Genomic DNA, 14,998 nt, shown 5'->3' with positions numbered 1-14,998 from the left:
TTAAAAGTGATATTTTGTATACTCTTTTAGCACCGTTTCATTTGGAGGGATACGTTCTTTATCTTTTTCAGGAAACTGGTGTATTTAAAAACACAACAATTTTAAACTAGATTTTATTGGATATCCAATTCCTTAATTAGTAATTGTACATGAAAGAAAGTATCTTTTATGATAACAAGAAAGGCTGCCTGGTTAAGTAGCAAATATATTGAAGGCAACTAAATATGTGGGAAAGGTATGAGTTCCCTTGCACCATGTATTTATAGATTAAATAGTACAATTACTGTTATTTTAACAATGCTTTTACAAAAGTAGAACATTTGTTTAGAAAAACGGTTTATCATCATGACTGGTTGATATGCTGTTAAACAAAATGATCTAGAAATACTTTTCATCAGAGAATAACATTTCTGTTGAATATATATATATTCAACAGAATATATATATATATATATATATATATATATATATCCTAGTTCTACTTTCAGATAAAAACTTTTGCATTAAATAGAAACAAATTTCCATGCCAGTGAACTCGTAAAATATATTATCTGTACAAATAATATTGTAGACATTTTTGAATAATGGACTGGAACCTATTTATATGAGAAAAATAGAATTAAACGTTTGCATGAGAATAATCAAAAGAAACTTATTTTGCTATCTAATGTACATGTTTATATTTTCAAACACCTACAATAATGAAAAATATCAGTCGGATATTGCATTTAGTGTGATACTGAATACAAGGCCAACTTGAGCAGTGTATAAGTAAAGATAAAAGCTTCCAATTAGTAAAACATTTTATATATAATGTAATAATCATAGTGTAATATAGTGTATTCATGATTCTTAGATATACCTAGTCTCAAACATTGTCGTCACAAAAATTGTGCAGAAACAATGCAAAAGAACAACTTTGACTGTTTACATTTCATTTTTGCAGTTGAAAGTTATGATTTCTGATATCATACAGATAAGCCTTTTTTTTTTCATTAGTACATCCATAAAAACTTTATTTCAAACATGTAAATATCACTTGAAGCCCAATTTGGCAATTGGTAAGAAAAATTGGTCAAATGTAAAAAATTGCCCATTAAAGATACCAGGCTAAATTTATTTATACTGGAGTAATTTTGTAAGCTCAGTTGCTAATGAAACTACACCAGGGTTGTAAAGTAGTACCACAGGTGTATCACCAGATTAGATTTTAAAAGATTTGCTTATATTTTAATTGTTTGCACTAATTTTCATTCTATTTCTAATGCAATCCAAAAGTTTTTTGTTTTGTACTTTTGTATAAAACATTACATTAAAACAAATATGCCTAAACAATTAGAAAATTGGTAAAATTTCAATTTCAAATATATTGAAAACAGTTTTCCTTATGCACTTAAAACAAAAACAACCTTTCAAAAGTATTTATTCAGATATTGTATAGGCTTGTTGAGTAATGTTGAATATATAAAAAAATTAACCCTGACTTCAGGAAAATTAAATCTATATCCTATAGGAAGATGTGTACAGAAGAGTAGGCTTAAATGTTATAGCCATGTTAAAAGAAAGTTTTAGGTTCAATTCACAAGGGAAACATGGAAGGAAATGATAAAAAATAGACTTTGGGATAAATGAAGATTTGTTCAGCACTAGATTACTTTGAGTCAATTTCTTAAAGCCGTCCAACACATGGCAATGTGTAAAATGGACATTAAACTGAATGATGGCCTCATTGCCCAGTCGTAAATAGGGGGAATAACACTTACATGCAACAATATAGAAAGTGATAAAGGGTAACTTTCATTTTCTGCTCCTTTTACTCCCTTAAAATTAAATCCAACATTCCTCATTAAACTGTGCATATGTTCTAAATTTCATAATCTGTCTAGTAGTTTTGAATCAAGACACTTTTTTTTCTCTGTGTAGGAGCTGGGGGGGGGGCTGCTTCTCTTTGATAACTTCAAAAGTAATTCAAACATTACTTACTACACTTCCTATTCTACACATGAAATATTACTTTTCAGGCTAACATGTCCCTTATTTTTAGAGAAGGAGTGGGGATTATTGCTTGTCATTTTGGAGGGAGTTCCAGCAGGAATATACAAGTATTGGTATTTCCATTCTTAGACTCCCCCACTTTTTTTTTTTTTTTTTTTTTTTTACCCCTGTTAAGAAATTATCTTATGCCAGTAAATACAAAATATCTTTCTTTTTCTTCCTCCATCTCTCTTGTCCATATTTGCCACTGTTTTAATTTATTAGATAAAAATTTTACCTAAATAAAATATTTCATTAAAAAGTGTTACTATTATATCATGAAATAATTTCATACAAATCAGAATATTTGAATTTTCAAAGAGACATGTTAAAATTTGAAACTTAAGTGCCTCATTTAAATGTGTTTGAAAATCTTGCATGTCTAACATCTAGTGTTAAAAATCAGACATTTGAATTTTCATGAAGCAGGTAGCTATCGGGTTGACAAGAAAGTTCTTGCAGTTTTTAACTTTTAAATTCAGATGACATATCTTGGCTCAAACAAAAATTTATTGATTGAAATAAGCACCATCAAAATTAACACACTTTTGCCAAATAAGTGTATTTATACCAGTAATAAAAAATCTTGCGTGCTGGTGAAGTTGCTGAAGGCATTTTTGATATCACTTAGGTTTTTGAAGCATTTCTCATGCAGAAAGTTGTGGAGATGCTTGAAAAAGTAGTAATCATTAGAGATCTGGAGATTATTGCGGATGAGGCAGTTTTGTAGCCCAATTTATTCAACTTCTGCAGAGTCGGTTTAGCAACGTGCAGTCAGACATTGTCGTGAAGAAGAATTGGGCCTTTTCTATTGACTAATGGTGGGTGTTGAAGTTTCTGATGCATTTCATCCATTTGTTGACAGTACTTCAATGCCGTAATGGTTTCACCTGCATTCAAAAAACTAATGGATCAGGACTAGTCGCAAACCACCCAACAGTTAGCATGACCTTCTTTTTGGTGCAACTCTGGCTTCAAGAAGTGTTGTGGAGCTTTATCTGCATCTAACTTCTGAGCTGAGCATCATTGTCGTAAAGAATCCACTTTTCATTGCAAGTCACTACCAGGTTGAGAAATGGGTCGTTCTTGTGTACAAAAAAGGAAGATGGCACTTAACAATGTTTCTTTTGACGTTCAGTTTGTGACTCATCAAGTTTTTTGGCTTTCCTATCTCTCTCAAGTGTTTGGAAATTGTCATGTTATATCTAATTCAGAAGCAAGTTCTCGAATAGTTGTGTCTAGATTAGCTTCGACTAAGGCTCTTAATTGATCATTGTCAACATTCAGTGGCTGACCACTATGCTCATCATCTCGTCACCGCCACAAATTTTCTTAACGCACAACACAATGGTGATTTATAGTAGTTCTTGGGACTAAATACTTTGTTGATATCACAAGCTGTTTCAGAAGTTCCTTGTCAACCTAATATATTTACTCAGCATTTTTCTACTTTAATTTATATATATATATTTATATATAAGATGTCAGTTATTTGTTTGCAATAGGTTTTAACAAATTCAATTATATATACAAAAGGCCATTTTTACATTAATGCTAATGGAAATAATTTTCCATTCACTAATGTGATACTCCTGAGATTGTGCACGACATATATATTTTAAACTAACATTCTTTTTTATATTTAAAAAAAAATTTAATTATCCACAGACATGTTTGGCTGTTCATGACTCATCAATGAGGCTGAACTTCAGGTCCTGGTTTTTATCTCGCTAAATTCAGCCATACTGATAAGTTGTAAAATGACAAAACATGTTTGTGGATGATTAAAGTTTTTATTATATATTATAATTACTTGAGCCAAATTGTTATAAAACTGACTGATTTGTTAATGTTATGTTTAACCTTCGTCCTTATTTATAAAATTATATCATTTCAATATTTTAATATATTAAAAATAATAAAGCAATAATTTGAAAGTTTAAATATTTCCAAAATTCCTTCTTGTTCTTGTTGAGAATTTTCCATTTATTAAAATACAAAAATGCATAAAAATCTGTATGATGTGTATACACATAATGAATCAAAAATATCTGATTTCAGAAAATCACACGAATTGATCAAATAGTTTTATTTTTATCAAGAAAATCATTTTTAAATAATTAATGGGAATTTGTAGCCAACAATGGAATTTATATTATGACACCTTCAAAAGTATTGGTAAAATGAACTTAAAACAAATATTTTTAATTTTCAAATGTGCTCAATATTAGGTACAGCTTTTTAAATATACTTTATATAAACATTTGAAATGGTCTACACAAATTCATGTTTCTGTGGTCCCACAATTGATGCTGAACTGAAAACGTCCAAAATAAACAAATAGACAATGCCCATTATATTCAATTTAAAACATGTTATCTTACTTAATGATTTTAAATATTTCACATTAGCTGTCATTTGGGTTGGATAAAGTGATTTTCAAAATAAATTGTAACTAAATACATTATTATATTGCTAATAACACAATATAGTAATAACAAATGAAAACTTAGATAGTCAGAAACTAAGTTTGATTTATTAGTTTAAATATTTGAAAATCTGATGATTTTTTTTTATTTTTTTTTAATGTTCCATATATCTATGGCACTACTGCTGGGTGTATTTATTTATATTTACATATAAAATATATTAATATATTATGACATTTAAAATGTTTTTATCCCAGGACCACTTTTTCCTTGTTGATTGCTTTGCCTCTTCTTTGAGAAGGGATTGCTAATTATCTGAGGTATCTCTACCAGGGAATACTAATAGGGCTGCCCAGGCAGTTTTTGCAGTTCAGTGTGCTCCTTCTTGGATCTGCTGACTTTTCAGTTCCATTTTCCATCCTTTGTCACAGTTTTCATTGTGGAAGATATATATATATATATATATATATATATATTAACAAAAACCAAGACTGCAAAGAATGGGTTTATAGCAACAAAAAGTGTTTTCGTATCTTTATTTAAAAAAAATAAATAAATATACAAAAATAGGTAGATATATAAATTAAAAAAAAAAATACTTTGCAAAGATGCGATAGAGGTAAAGTGATCTCACTTGTTTTCTTTTCCTTATAAAGGAAATGTTTCTTTTCCATAATGTTTTGTTGTTAAAGTGCTTTTTATTTAATAAGTCTGAAGAAAGGCTGTTCTTGTGGAAATTTTCAAACGGCATATTGTTTGAATTTGTCCAGATGGTCTTGAAACAATTGTAACTAACAATGAAATACGCTTTTTGTTGCTATCAACCCATTCTTTGAAGTCTTGGTTTTTGTTAAAACAGTATATGAATGCTCAATTATGAAATATGATAATTTTGTAGCTTAAAGTCATCTCTTCTTTGGCTTAAATTTATTGGTATATGAATGATTACTGAATTATATAAACCCAGTATAATACGGAATACTACAAATTAGACTATACACACACACACTAACAGGGCACCTGGCATTGCGCAGTTGTAAAATATGCTTAAATATGATATTTTGATTAATGTAGATTTCATATTTATTATTATATTATATAGGACCCAATATATAGTAATGATTTAATATATATATTGGACTCAATATATAGTAATGATTTAAAAAGTTAAAAAAAAAAATTACTTGTGCAGCACTATTGAGAATCAAAACTAAAACATTTAGTTTACGATTTATTTTTGCCTCTGTCGTTAATTACTGAGCTATGAAAACATATTTGCTGCAAGGTTAAAAATTAAAGCATGAACCAATACCTACTACGTTATACATGCATATTCATAATGCCAGCATTCAGCATTCACCTGGCAAATTTTTTTAATTTTCACACTTTTATACCGATTTTCCCGGGCCAAAACCCAAATGTAAAGTTTCGCATGGAATCAAATACCTTATACATGAAGTTTCATGTTTGTAGACCAAAAACTCCAGGAGGAGTTTGATGGGTAAAATGTTTTAAACAAAAATATATATGCATACATAATAGGACAAAAAGAGTATGAAATGAAGTCACAAAACTATATATTGGTAGATATAGAATGAATCATTAATTGAATAATGGAATACAAGCAAAATTTGGGGGATAGAAGAGACTCTCTATGCCAGGGCATTTCGAAGCCTAATGCTTCTCATCAGAAGAGTAGAGAAGATGCTAGGTAGCATGAGGAAGATGCGGCGTCTAGCGTAAGGTTCATTAGAGACGAAAAAGATTAAGAGGAATTAAAATGTTGGGAAGCTTTATTGAATTCTAAATAAATAAAGAAGCGTATTAATATAGTATGATATATAAGATTGTATATGGTTTTTAACATAGTGTTGAGTTTAAGGGGTATATGTTTTAGGGTTAAATTGGGGGTGTATTGTTGCTGCATAGTAATTTATTTTAATGGTTTGTGAGGTGTCTATTATCTATGGAGTGGTATTTTTGACAGGTGCAACCTAAATGGCAAATGTTGACTATAAAATCGCTTATAATTTGGGGGGTATTCAAGGCTGTAATATTGATTAGGTAATATGCAGCAATATTTTTAAGTTTCTTCTGTTATGATATAGGGAGTATGATTATAAGGAGGTGGTCGGAGGATATGATGGCAATGTCTATGAGTGCGTTTAAGTTGATGCAAAAGGTTTAAGGATACATATAGTTGGCAAGGTGGAAGAGTAAGGAGACATTTACTACTTATAAAAGTGGTAATAATACCAATAATAGTAGGGTAATTATAATAATGAGAATGATAATAATACTGATAATTATAATAATAGTAATAATAATAAAAGTAAAATAAAAATATTACCAATAGCTGTGATAAAAGTAATGTTAATGGTAATAACAATGGAAATGAAGATAATGGTAACGGTTATGGTAGCAATGACGGGGATAATAATAACAGCAATTATAATGGTGATTATAATAATAATAATCAGTAAAAACAAGACAATAATAATGATAATAATACTACTACCACTACTACTAATAATGTTAATAATTACTAGGGAATGCGTAAATTTCTTGAAATCCGATTATAAAGGCCATCAAATTTTTTTTTTTCATATGAAAAAAGCAAGGCCTAGAAAATGGGATACATTCTCGTTTATGAACACGAGGGACAGGTCTTTTTCGTTTGGTGTAGCTATTTTTTTTAGTAGTTCTAATATCCAAGAGATGTTGCAAGAAGCATGGTTTACAGCTGTCCGTTAAAATTCCATGTTTCTCCATTAAATTTTGTGTTATATTGTTGGGGTGGTCTTACATAGATGTGCTGGTTTGGTGAATTCTTTTCCTCCTATTTTGGATGGCAAAAAACGGTATTTGTTCAAGGGGGGCTCGTGATAGAATTTACTCAAAACTGGGCTGGTTCAGCTGCGTTCAATCTAGTGAGATTATCAGTAGGAAGTGACGACGAGAAAGGAATTTGGAAGGAATTTAGAGATGGTACACATGTGGGGAATTGGGATCGCACTTGGCTGATAGTCGGAAGGGGTAGAAGAGGGATGGGGATGTGTCTGTATGGGTGACGGGGGTAGGTTGGGCTGAACCGGGGAGCTTATCTTAGGTTATATTTTCGGTACATTTAAATGTTTTAATGTAAATACTACTGGGATGAATGGCTTAGTGTTAATCTGATAGTGGAGTCCAAATGCGCTGATTTTTAAATTATTTCTTATGGGGGGGGGGGGGGGCTTGCCAGTGGGGGTTACGGGGTGGTTGTTAGATGGTTCTAAATTTAGTTTTTAGGTCTTTGGCTCTGGGAAGGGGTTTCTAAGCTATTTTTTCATTAGGCTTAGGTTTTAGATTGGTTAGGTTATATTCTGGTTGCATCGTGTGCTAATTGGTGGTGTGGTTGCAATTTAATAGGTGGTATTAAGTGTACAGTTTTACGGAGATAGGGTTTGTTAGACAAAGTTGTCTGAGGACTTATGCTTAAAGTAGTTATATTGTTAATTAGGCCTTGCCAAGATGAAGGTGATTCTAGGTCGGTTATTTATTTAATGTTATGTAATGGTTATGCATTCAGAGGGTGTGCTAATATTTTATATTAAAAAGTTGAAGTTTTTTATGGCGATTTTTGCAAATAGCGAGTGCTTAGGGGCGGTTTCAGACAGAAGAAACTTAAAAATATTGCCGCATATTGTATTCCATTATTCAATAAATGATCCATTCTATATCTACCAATATATAGTTTTGTGGCTTCATTTCATACTTTTGTTGTCCTATTGTATAAGCTCCGATAATAATTGTTGAGCTTGGCATTATCCAGATAAGTCTCCTCTTGTGGAATTGTACTTTCTCTTTTCCTCTTACGCATTGAGCTACATATACATGATATATATAGAAAGAGTTTTGTATTTGCTATAAACTTTTTACGCAAATATTATACAAGTATAAATCCTGTATAATATCTGCATCAATATAATTACATGTAGTTAACTATAGATGATCATCCCATGAGAAAACCGAAAAAACTAATTGGGAATTAATTAAAATGAATGCTTAAAAAAATATGCAAATAAGATCTTTTGCTAGGGAATGCAATTCCATGACCCATATATAAGAAAGTTGTATTTTCTTTTTAAATAAATAGAAAAAAGTTTTTTTTAATATAAATATCAATACACAAAAAAAATATATATTCTTATAAATTTATATATATATATATATATATATATATATATATATATATATATATATATATATGCCCATTAGTGAACAAATAAGTAAAATTATATTTAAAATGACTAAGTAATGTTTGCTATTCCTCTGATCTTGTTTTCTTTTCTTTCTTTTTTTATCCCCCCCCCCTCCACTTTTTTCCTTTAGGAATATAATGAAATTTATTATGTTTGTAATAAATATCTGATTACAATTAACTAATGCTATTTTTGTCTTTCTCCTTGGATTTGTTTGCTGCTGTAGGTTAGTTTACTTGAATATAGAAAGAGGTTAAAAGAGAAGAAAGATCCCTCTGCATCCCCTGTGTGTTCCCAAGGGAAAACTGTCTCTGCAATTCCCACTCCAGTCTCTGCAGACAAAGCTCCAACACTGGCTGTGCTGCCCCTCTTTGTGGAGCCGGTCAGTCCAGCCAAAGAAAATGACCAAGTAGAAGTCAAAAGTAAGTCACTTAGTTTCTTTCTTTATGCAATTTCTTGTCTTTCGATTAACTTTTATCTTTTTTTTTTTTTTTTTTTTTTTTTTTTTTATATATATATTTTTAATAAACTAGCTGTACTTGCTCAGCTTCACTTTCTTTTTAACTTACATTTTTATTTAACTGTGAAATTTAGAAATAGCTGGCTGTCCCAATCCAGTATTGCCTGAGAGTTTTTTCATTGACCTAAAAAGTTCTTTAAAAAGGATTCAATTGTAATATAAAACTGTTAAAATGCCTTACCTATTTTTCCCAAATTGAGTGAAGGCATCATGGTTGTCAGCAAGTAAAACAGTTAATGAAACTTAATATGGTATTTTTGCAAGCATTATATAACTGTAAAATTTTTGCAAGCATTATATAACTGCAAAATAAATTATTTGGATTATCTAATCAGTTTATTTAAAAAAGAAAAAAACAAATTGTAAGTAGAGGGAGTGTCTCTGGTTTAGTTTGAAAATCTTGAATATCTAACATTTAATTGCAAGATTGAAATATGAAATAATAATCGTGCTATAAAAATATATACCTTATAAAATATCTACTCAATGTATGTGGGTTACGATGAGAGTTACAATAAGAGTAGATCAGTGTGAGAGTGAAAACTCCTTCCTGTATATATGACTGTTGGAAGAATTATCTTAACGGAACTAGATATAAAATAAATGAATTTGAATATGACCAAATTTATAGTTTCTGAAAACGCATACAAATGATTGACCAAAATCGCCACCAAAGCAGGTTATATATATATATATATACTAGTGGGGGGTACCCGGCATTGCCCGGTTGTTTGGAGGTGTGTGCGTAAAATAAAGAATAAGAGAAGTAACTGTTTTAATATAAAAATAAAATAAAAAACGATGTTAATTTGTAAATATAATCGGCAAACCCAAAACAAAAAAAAAAAAGTGAATAAACGTACAGCTTCTTTAAAAAATAAAAGATGGACGTGTTCTGAAAAACGAAAACAAAAAAACACAGTGGAAAAAAGAAAAAGAAGGAAAAATGAATTTGTGTATTTTATTTGTTTTAGCAACTACGATTTCAAACCGGTGTTTCCTCGTACTGTCCCTTGTGAACAAATCCGCAACGGTGTAAGTGGTACCGGGGGTAGGAGGAATTTAATAGAGGGAAAAGATTTTACAACTTCCATAGATTGTAACCGATTTTGGCCGTGAACTCTCGCCAGAAAAAAGTATAGGAATCCACAATTATCGAGCAAGTGTAGAGGTAATAGCCCTATAACACACCTCAGATAATGTGCTGCGGTTTGTGCATATTACATTTGCATAAAATGTCTTGATTTTCAATCCTATTAAGGTCAAAATCAGAGGGGGAAAAATGAGTTCATTATATATATATATATATATATATATATATATATATATATACTAGCGCGGCTACCCGGTGTTGCTCAGGACCGTATAAACAATGAGAAAATTGAAGTTGATTTTGAACATATTTGTTATTCTTCGGATAGAGGAATTTTTAATGTCTATGTATCATTAGCTTTTTCGAGCAAAAGAATATTTTACCTACCCTAGGACGGGTATTACATGTCTTAAATAATTGTACCTTATCTAGGATAAGTAATTTATACCATATATATGAAATAATGTTTCCTTTGCGGGGATGGGTAATATAGAACAAATATTTAAAATAATTTTACCTACCCTCGGACGGGTAATTAAAATACATACATGAAACAATTTCACATACTATCGACAGGTATTGTACAACATGTTAAATAATTTCTCTTACCACCAAGGCTACCATAATTTTAAGAAAACTGAAACAATTTTTAGAAAGATCAGTAGACTTTCCAAATTAGTACATAAATACATCATCTTGGTTTAGAATTAGGCAACCATTGCTTCATCATAAATTTCAATATTACTAGGTTTTTTCCTTCGTCACTATCGGCACTAAAATTTTAAGAAAAATTATGACATTTTTTAACAATGTCTCAGTAGGATTTTCAAATTAATGCATAAATACATTGACACAATTAGTGATTAGACAACCCTTACTTCATTATCAAATTCCACATTACTGTGATTTATTTTAATTCTCCACTACCGACACCAAATTTATTTTGAAAAATACTTCATTTTCTGAAGATTACTCAGTATGTTTTACAAACAAATACACAAATGTGTTAAGTTTGGTGATTAGGCAATCCTTGCTTCACTACAAAATTCCACATTACTGTGTTCTATTCCTCCCGACTACCCATGCCATATTTTTAAGTGAAATGGTATTATTTCTGGAACATAACTGAGCAGGTTTTCCAAGTAAGTATAGAAAGGAATTGACACGGATTGTGATTAGGCGACTTTTACTTTACCACGAATTTCAATATTAATGTAGTTATTCCCTCCCACATACCAATAACAGTAAGAGAAATTATGTCTTTTCTGGAATATGATTCCACAGATATCCTATATTTTTGGAATATGACATTGTGGGACATTGCTTTGTAACCCCAAAATGGACGTTTCTCTCTCCAGCACAACCCCAAAAGAGAACTCAAGAGCTTGTTTAAAATTAACATAATCATGCTTCTTTCAACCCCCCACTACAACCATCACATCATTCCCGGATGATAACATTAAAAATTCAAAAAATATAGATCACCCCCTACAGAAACTGGCCTAGTAGACTTTCATAGAAATTAACAATATATATGAATTAATCTAATTTTGAGATCGTAAACTGTTTCAGCCATATCCAGAATTGACTTCACAAATAAAGTAATTTTGAGATTGAAAATAGTTTAAGCCATTTCCAGGACAAACTTTACATTCTACCACCCTCATTTAATCCAAGCGGCGCTGGGTATTCTGCTAGTATATATATGACCAAGACAATGTTGCTTAACTTTGGTATTCCTAAGTAGTCACCCATCTTCAAAATTGCCCAATTGAACCTGTTGTGCAGAAGAACCTTCAAAATTGTCAAGTAAGACCTATACTGCACAAGCACCTTCAAAATTGTCAAATAGGACCTATACTGCACAATTACCTTAAAATTTTTCACATTCGACCTATACTGCACAAGCACCTTCCGATTTTTCAAATCGGACCTATACTGTACAAGCACCTTCAAAATGGTCAAATTGGCTCTATACTGCACAAGCACATTCAAAATTGTCAAATCGGTCCTATACTGCACAAGCACCTTTCCAATTTTTCAAATCAGACCTATATACTGCACAAGCACCTTCAAAATTATCAAATTGGACCTATACTGCACAAGCACCTTCACAATTGTGGAATTGGACCTATACTGCACAAGCACCTTCAAAATTGTCAAATCAGTCCTATACCGCATAAGCACCTTAAAATTTCAAATCGGATCTTTACTGCACAAGCACATTCAAAATTTTTCCAATCAGACCCATACTGCATAAGCACCTTAACATTTTTCTAATCGGACCTATAATGCACAAGCACATTCAAAATTGTCAAATCGGACCTATAATGCACAAGCACCTTCACAATTGTCAAATACGACCTATACTGCACGAGCACTTTCAAAATTGTCAAATCGGACCTATACTGCACAAGCACTTTCAAAATTGTCAAATCGGAACTTTACTGCACAAGCACCTTCAAATTTTTCAAATCGAACCAATACTGCACAAGCACCTCCAAAATTTTTCAAATCGGACCTATACTGCACAAGCACCTTTCAATTTTATAAAATCAGACCTATACTGCACAAGCACCTTCAAAATTGTCCAAATCGGACCTATAATGCACAAGCACCTTCAAAATTGTCAAATCGGACCTATACTGCACAAGCACATTCAAAATTGACCAATCGGACCTATACTGCACAAGCACCTTCAAAATTGTCCAAATCGGACCTATAATGCACAAGCACCTTCAAAATTGTCAAATCGGACCTATAATGCACAAACACCTTCAAAATTGACAAATCGGACCTATACTGTCATCAAATCCATTCACATTTCGTATATGTAATGTTTTAGATTTAGAAATGCATTGTTTACATTTTAAAACATAGTAAAACGAATCTTGTTTCCTGTCTAGACATTTCTCTCTCTCTCTCTCTCTCTTCGTCTTCCTTACTCTAAAGAGAAATAGTGTTACTAATATAAAAAAGAAAATGGCGTTTGGCTTTGTTTTTTTGTAAAAATATCGATCGCTTAATATTTTTAAGCATTTTTTTTTTTTTTTTTACTTCACATTTTTGGCTTGTTATTTTTCGTTTAACTCTCGTATCTATTTTTAACCTGCTAATAACTTTGGTAACATTTTCACAATGTGTAAGTCAATGTTTTAATTTGTATGATACTTTGCCTTTTTACCGATAAGAATCTCTTATATGCAAGCTTTTTATATACAGACCGCCATTACAGCTTGCTGAGGTCAAGATCACGTGACATGAGTCAGCGTTTTTTGAAATACTATCATTAGATTCAATTTAAAATAAGATTTACGTAATGTTTACCGTTAAAATTTCACTTTTGGGGGGTGGGCCTGTAGAAAAACGCTCAGCTGACACACTTAGAGTGGATCGTTTGGAACAAAAATTCGATATTTGTCGTTTGGAGGGTCGGACTTTAATATGATAGCAAATTTGTAATTTTGTTCTGTCTGTCGAAAGTTTTTAGCAGACATACAAACATACATACAGGCATTCTCACATTTTCGCTTTTATATATATAATATACTAGCGAGGGGTACCCGGCGTTGCCTGGGTGTTTTTCGGGGTATATGAAAAAAACCCGAAAATGTGAAAAAAAAAAAAAAACAGGTGCCCGTGAAAAAAAAACGAAGCCTTCACGACGCGCAGTTGGAAAATAGTAAAGTGTTAAAAAAAAACAGGTGCGCGGTTTTGATTGACGTGACGGCGATAGGTATTCAGCAGTAAGCATTTTGTGCGGGACAGTTTTGAATGAGGTGAATAAATCGGTTTGTTTGTTTTTAAAAACCCGCTCCCTGTTTATTAGGAGGAGCGAAATGAAAGCTACAGTCTGATATGACGAAGTCGACATTGTACAAACGTTACTTAGCTCTCTTGAGACAACTGGCTTTCGGCCTGTGATTAGAGTAGAGTTTCGCTTTTTTTTTATACCGAAAACCGAATTTAACACGTGCCGATGCAGGAAATGTCGAATAATAACGTTTGAAAATCAATAAAATTAAATAGACAGGCGAGCTCCGTGGATAACTCTGAGATATTACAATTTATAGATGATATAAAAAGTTTTAAGAAGTTGTGAAGCGAGCAAGCGCTTCTCTGAAAGAAGCCTTTTGTGGACATCGAGGAAAAGCGTACATACATACATACATTTTCGCTTATATATATATATATAGACTAGCGGGGGTACCCGGCGTTGCCTGGATGTTTGTAGGTGTGTGTCGTGTTAAATAAAAAAAAATAACTGGGGGGGCGGGGGGTAGGATCGAACCGGAAGCCTGAAATGAAGTTTGAAAATAAAATCGGCCAGCCAGAATGAGTTAGTGAAAGATGTTTGAATTTATTTAAGTAAGAACGAAATTGACAGGTGCGCGCCCAGAAGTCGTTGCGCGTTACGGTGACGACGACGTCAATGACCAGGTTTGTTTGTTATAAGCGAAATAAAAAAAGAAAACAACGTTAACACTTAAGCAGGGGAAAAAACACAAAAAAAACTAAGACAAATGAACGATGAAAACAGAAAAAAGAACACGTGAAAAATGCTTGTTTCGATATTAAAATTTTAAAAATCGGTGGGTACCCAGGTGTTTTTGGGTGTGTGGTCGGGGGTGGATAAGCAAAGTAAAAAAAAAACCCCAGAAAAACGAACGTTACGTGA

At 31.8% G+C, this 14,998-nt stretch overlaps 1 protein-coding gene across 6 annotated transcripts in view; it reads left to right on the top strand.

The window, feature by feature from the left end:
• Positions 1–14,998, top strand: part of LOC145294518 (uncharacterized) — a 188,058-nt gene that overhangs the window by 147,980 nt on the left and 25,080 nt on the right. For all 6 annotated transcript variants that reach the window (XM_080141389.1, XM_080141387.1, XM_080141390.1 and 3 more), the window contains one exon: positions 8,934–9,129. In XM_080141389.1, coding sequence (XP_079997515.1) covers positions 8,934–9,129 — 196 coding nt within the window. The remainder of the gene's footprint in view (positions 1–8,933; positions 9,130–14,998) is intronic.

The sequence above is a fragment of the Euprymna scolopes genome, chromosome 2, assembly GCF_053919585.1.
Source record: "Euprymna scolopes isolate OS-2025 chromosome 2, ASM5391958v1, whole genome shotgun sequence".
NCBI classification, from domain to species: Eukaryota; Metazoa; Mollusca; class Cephalopoda; order Sepiida; family Sepiolidae; genus Euprymna; species Euprymna scolopes.
This window is presented reverse-complemented; position numbering and strand designations above follow the sequence as displayed.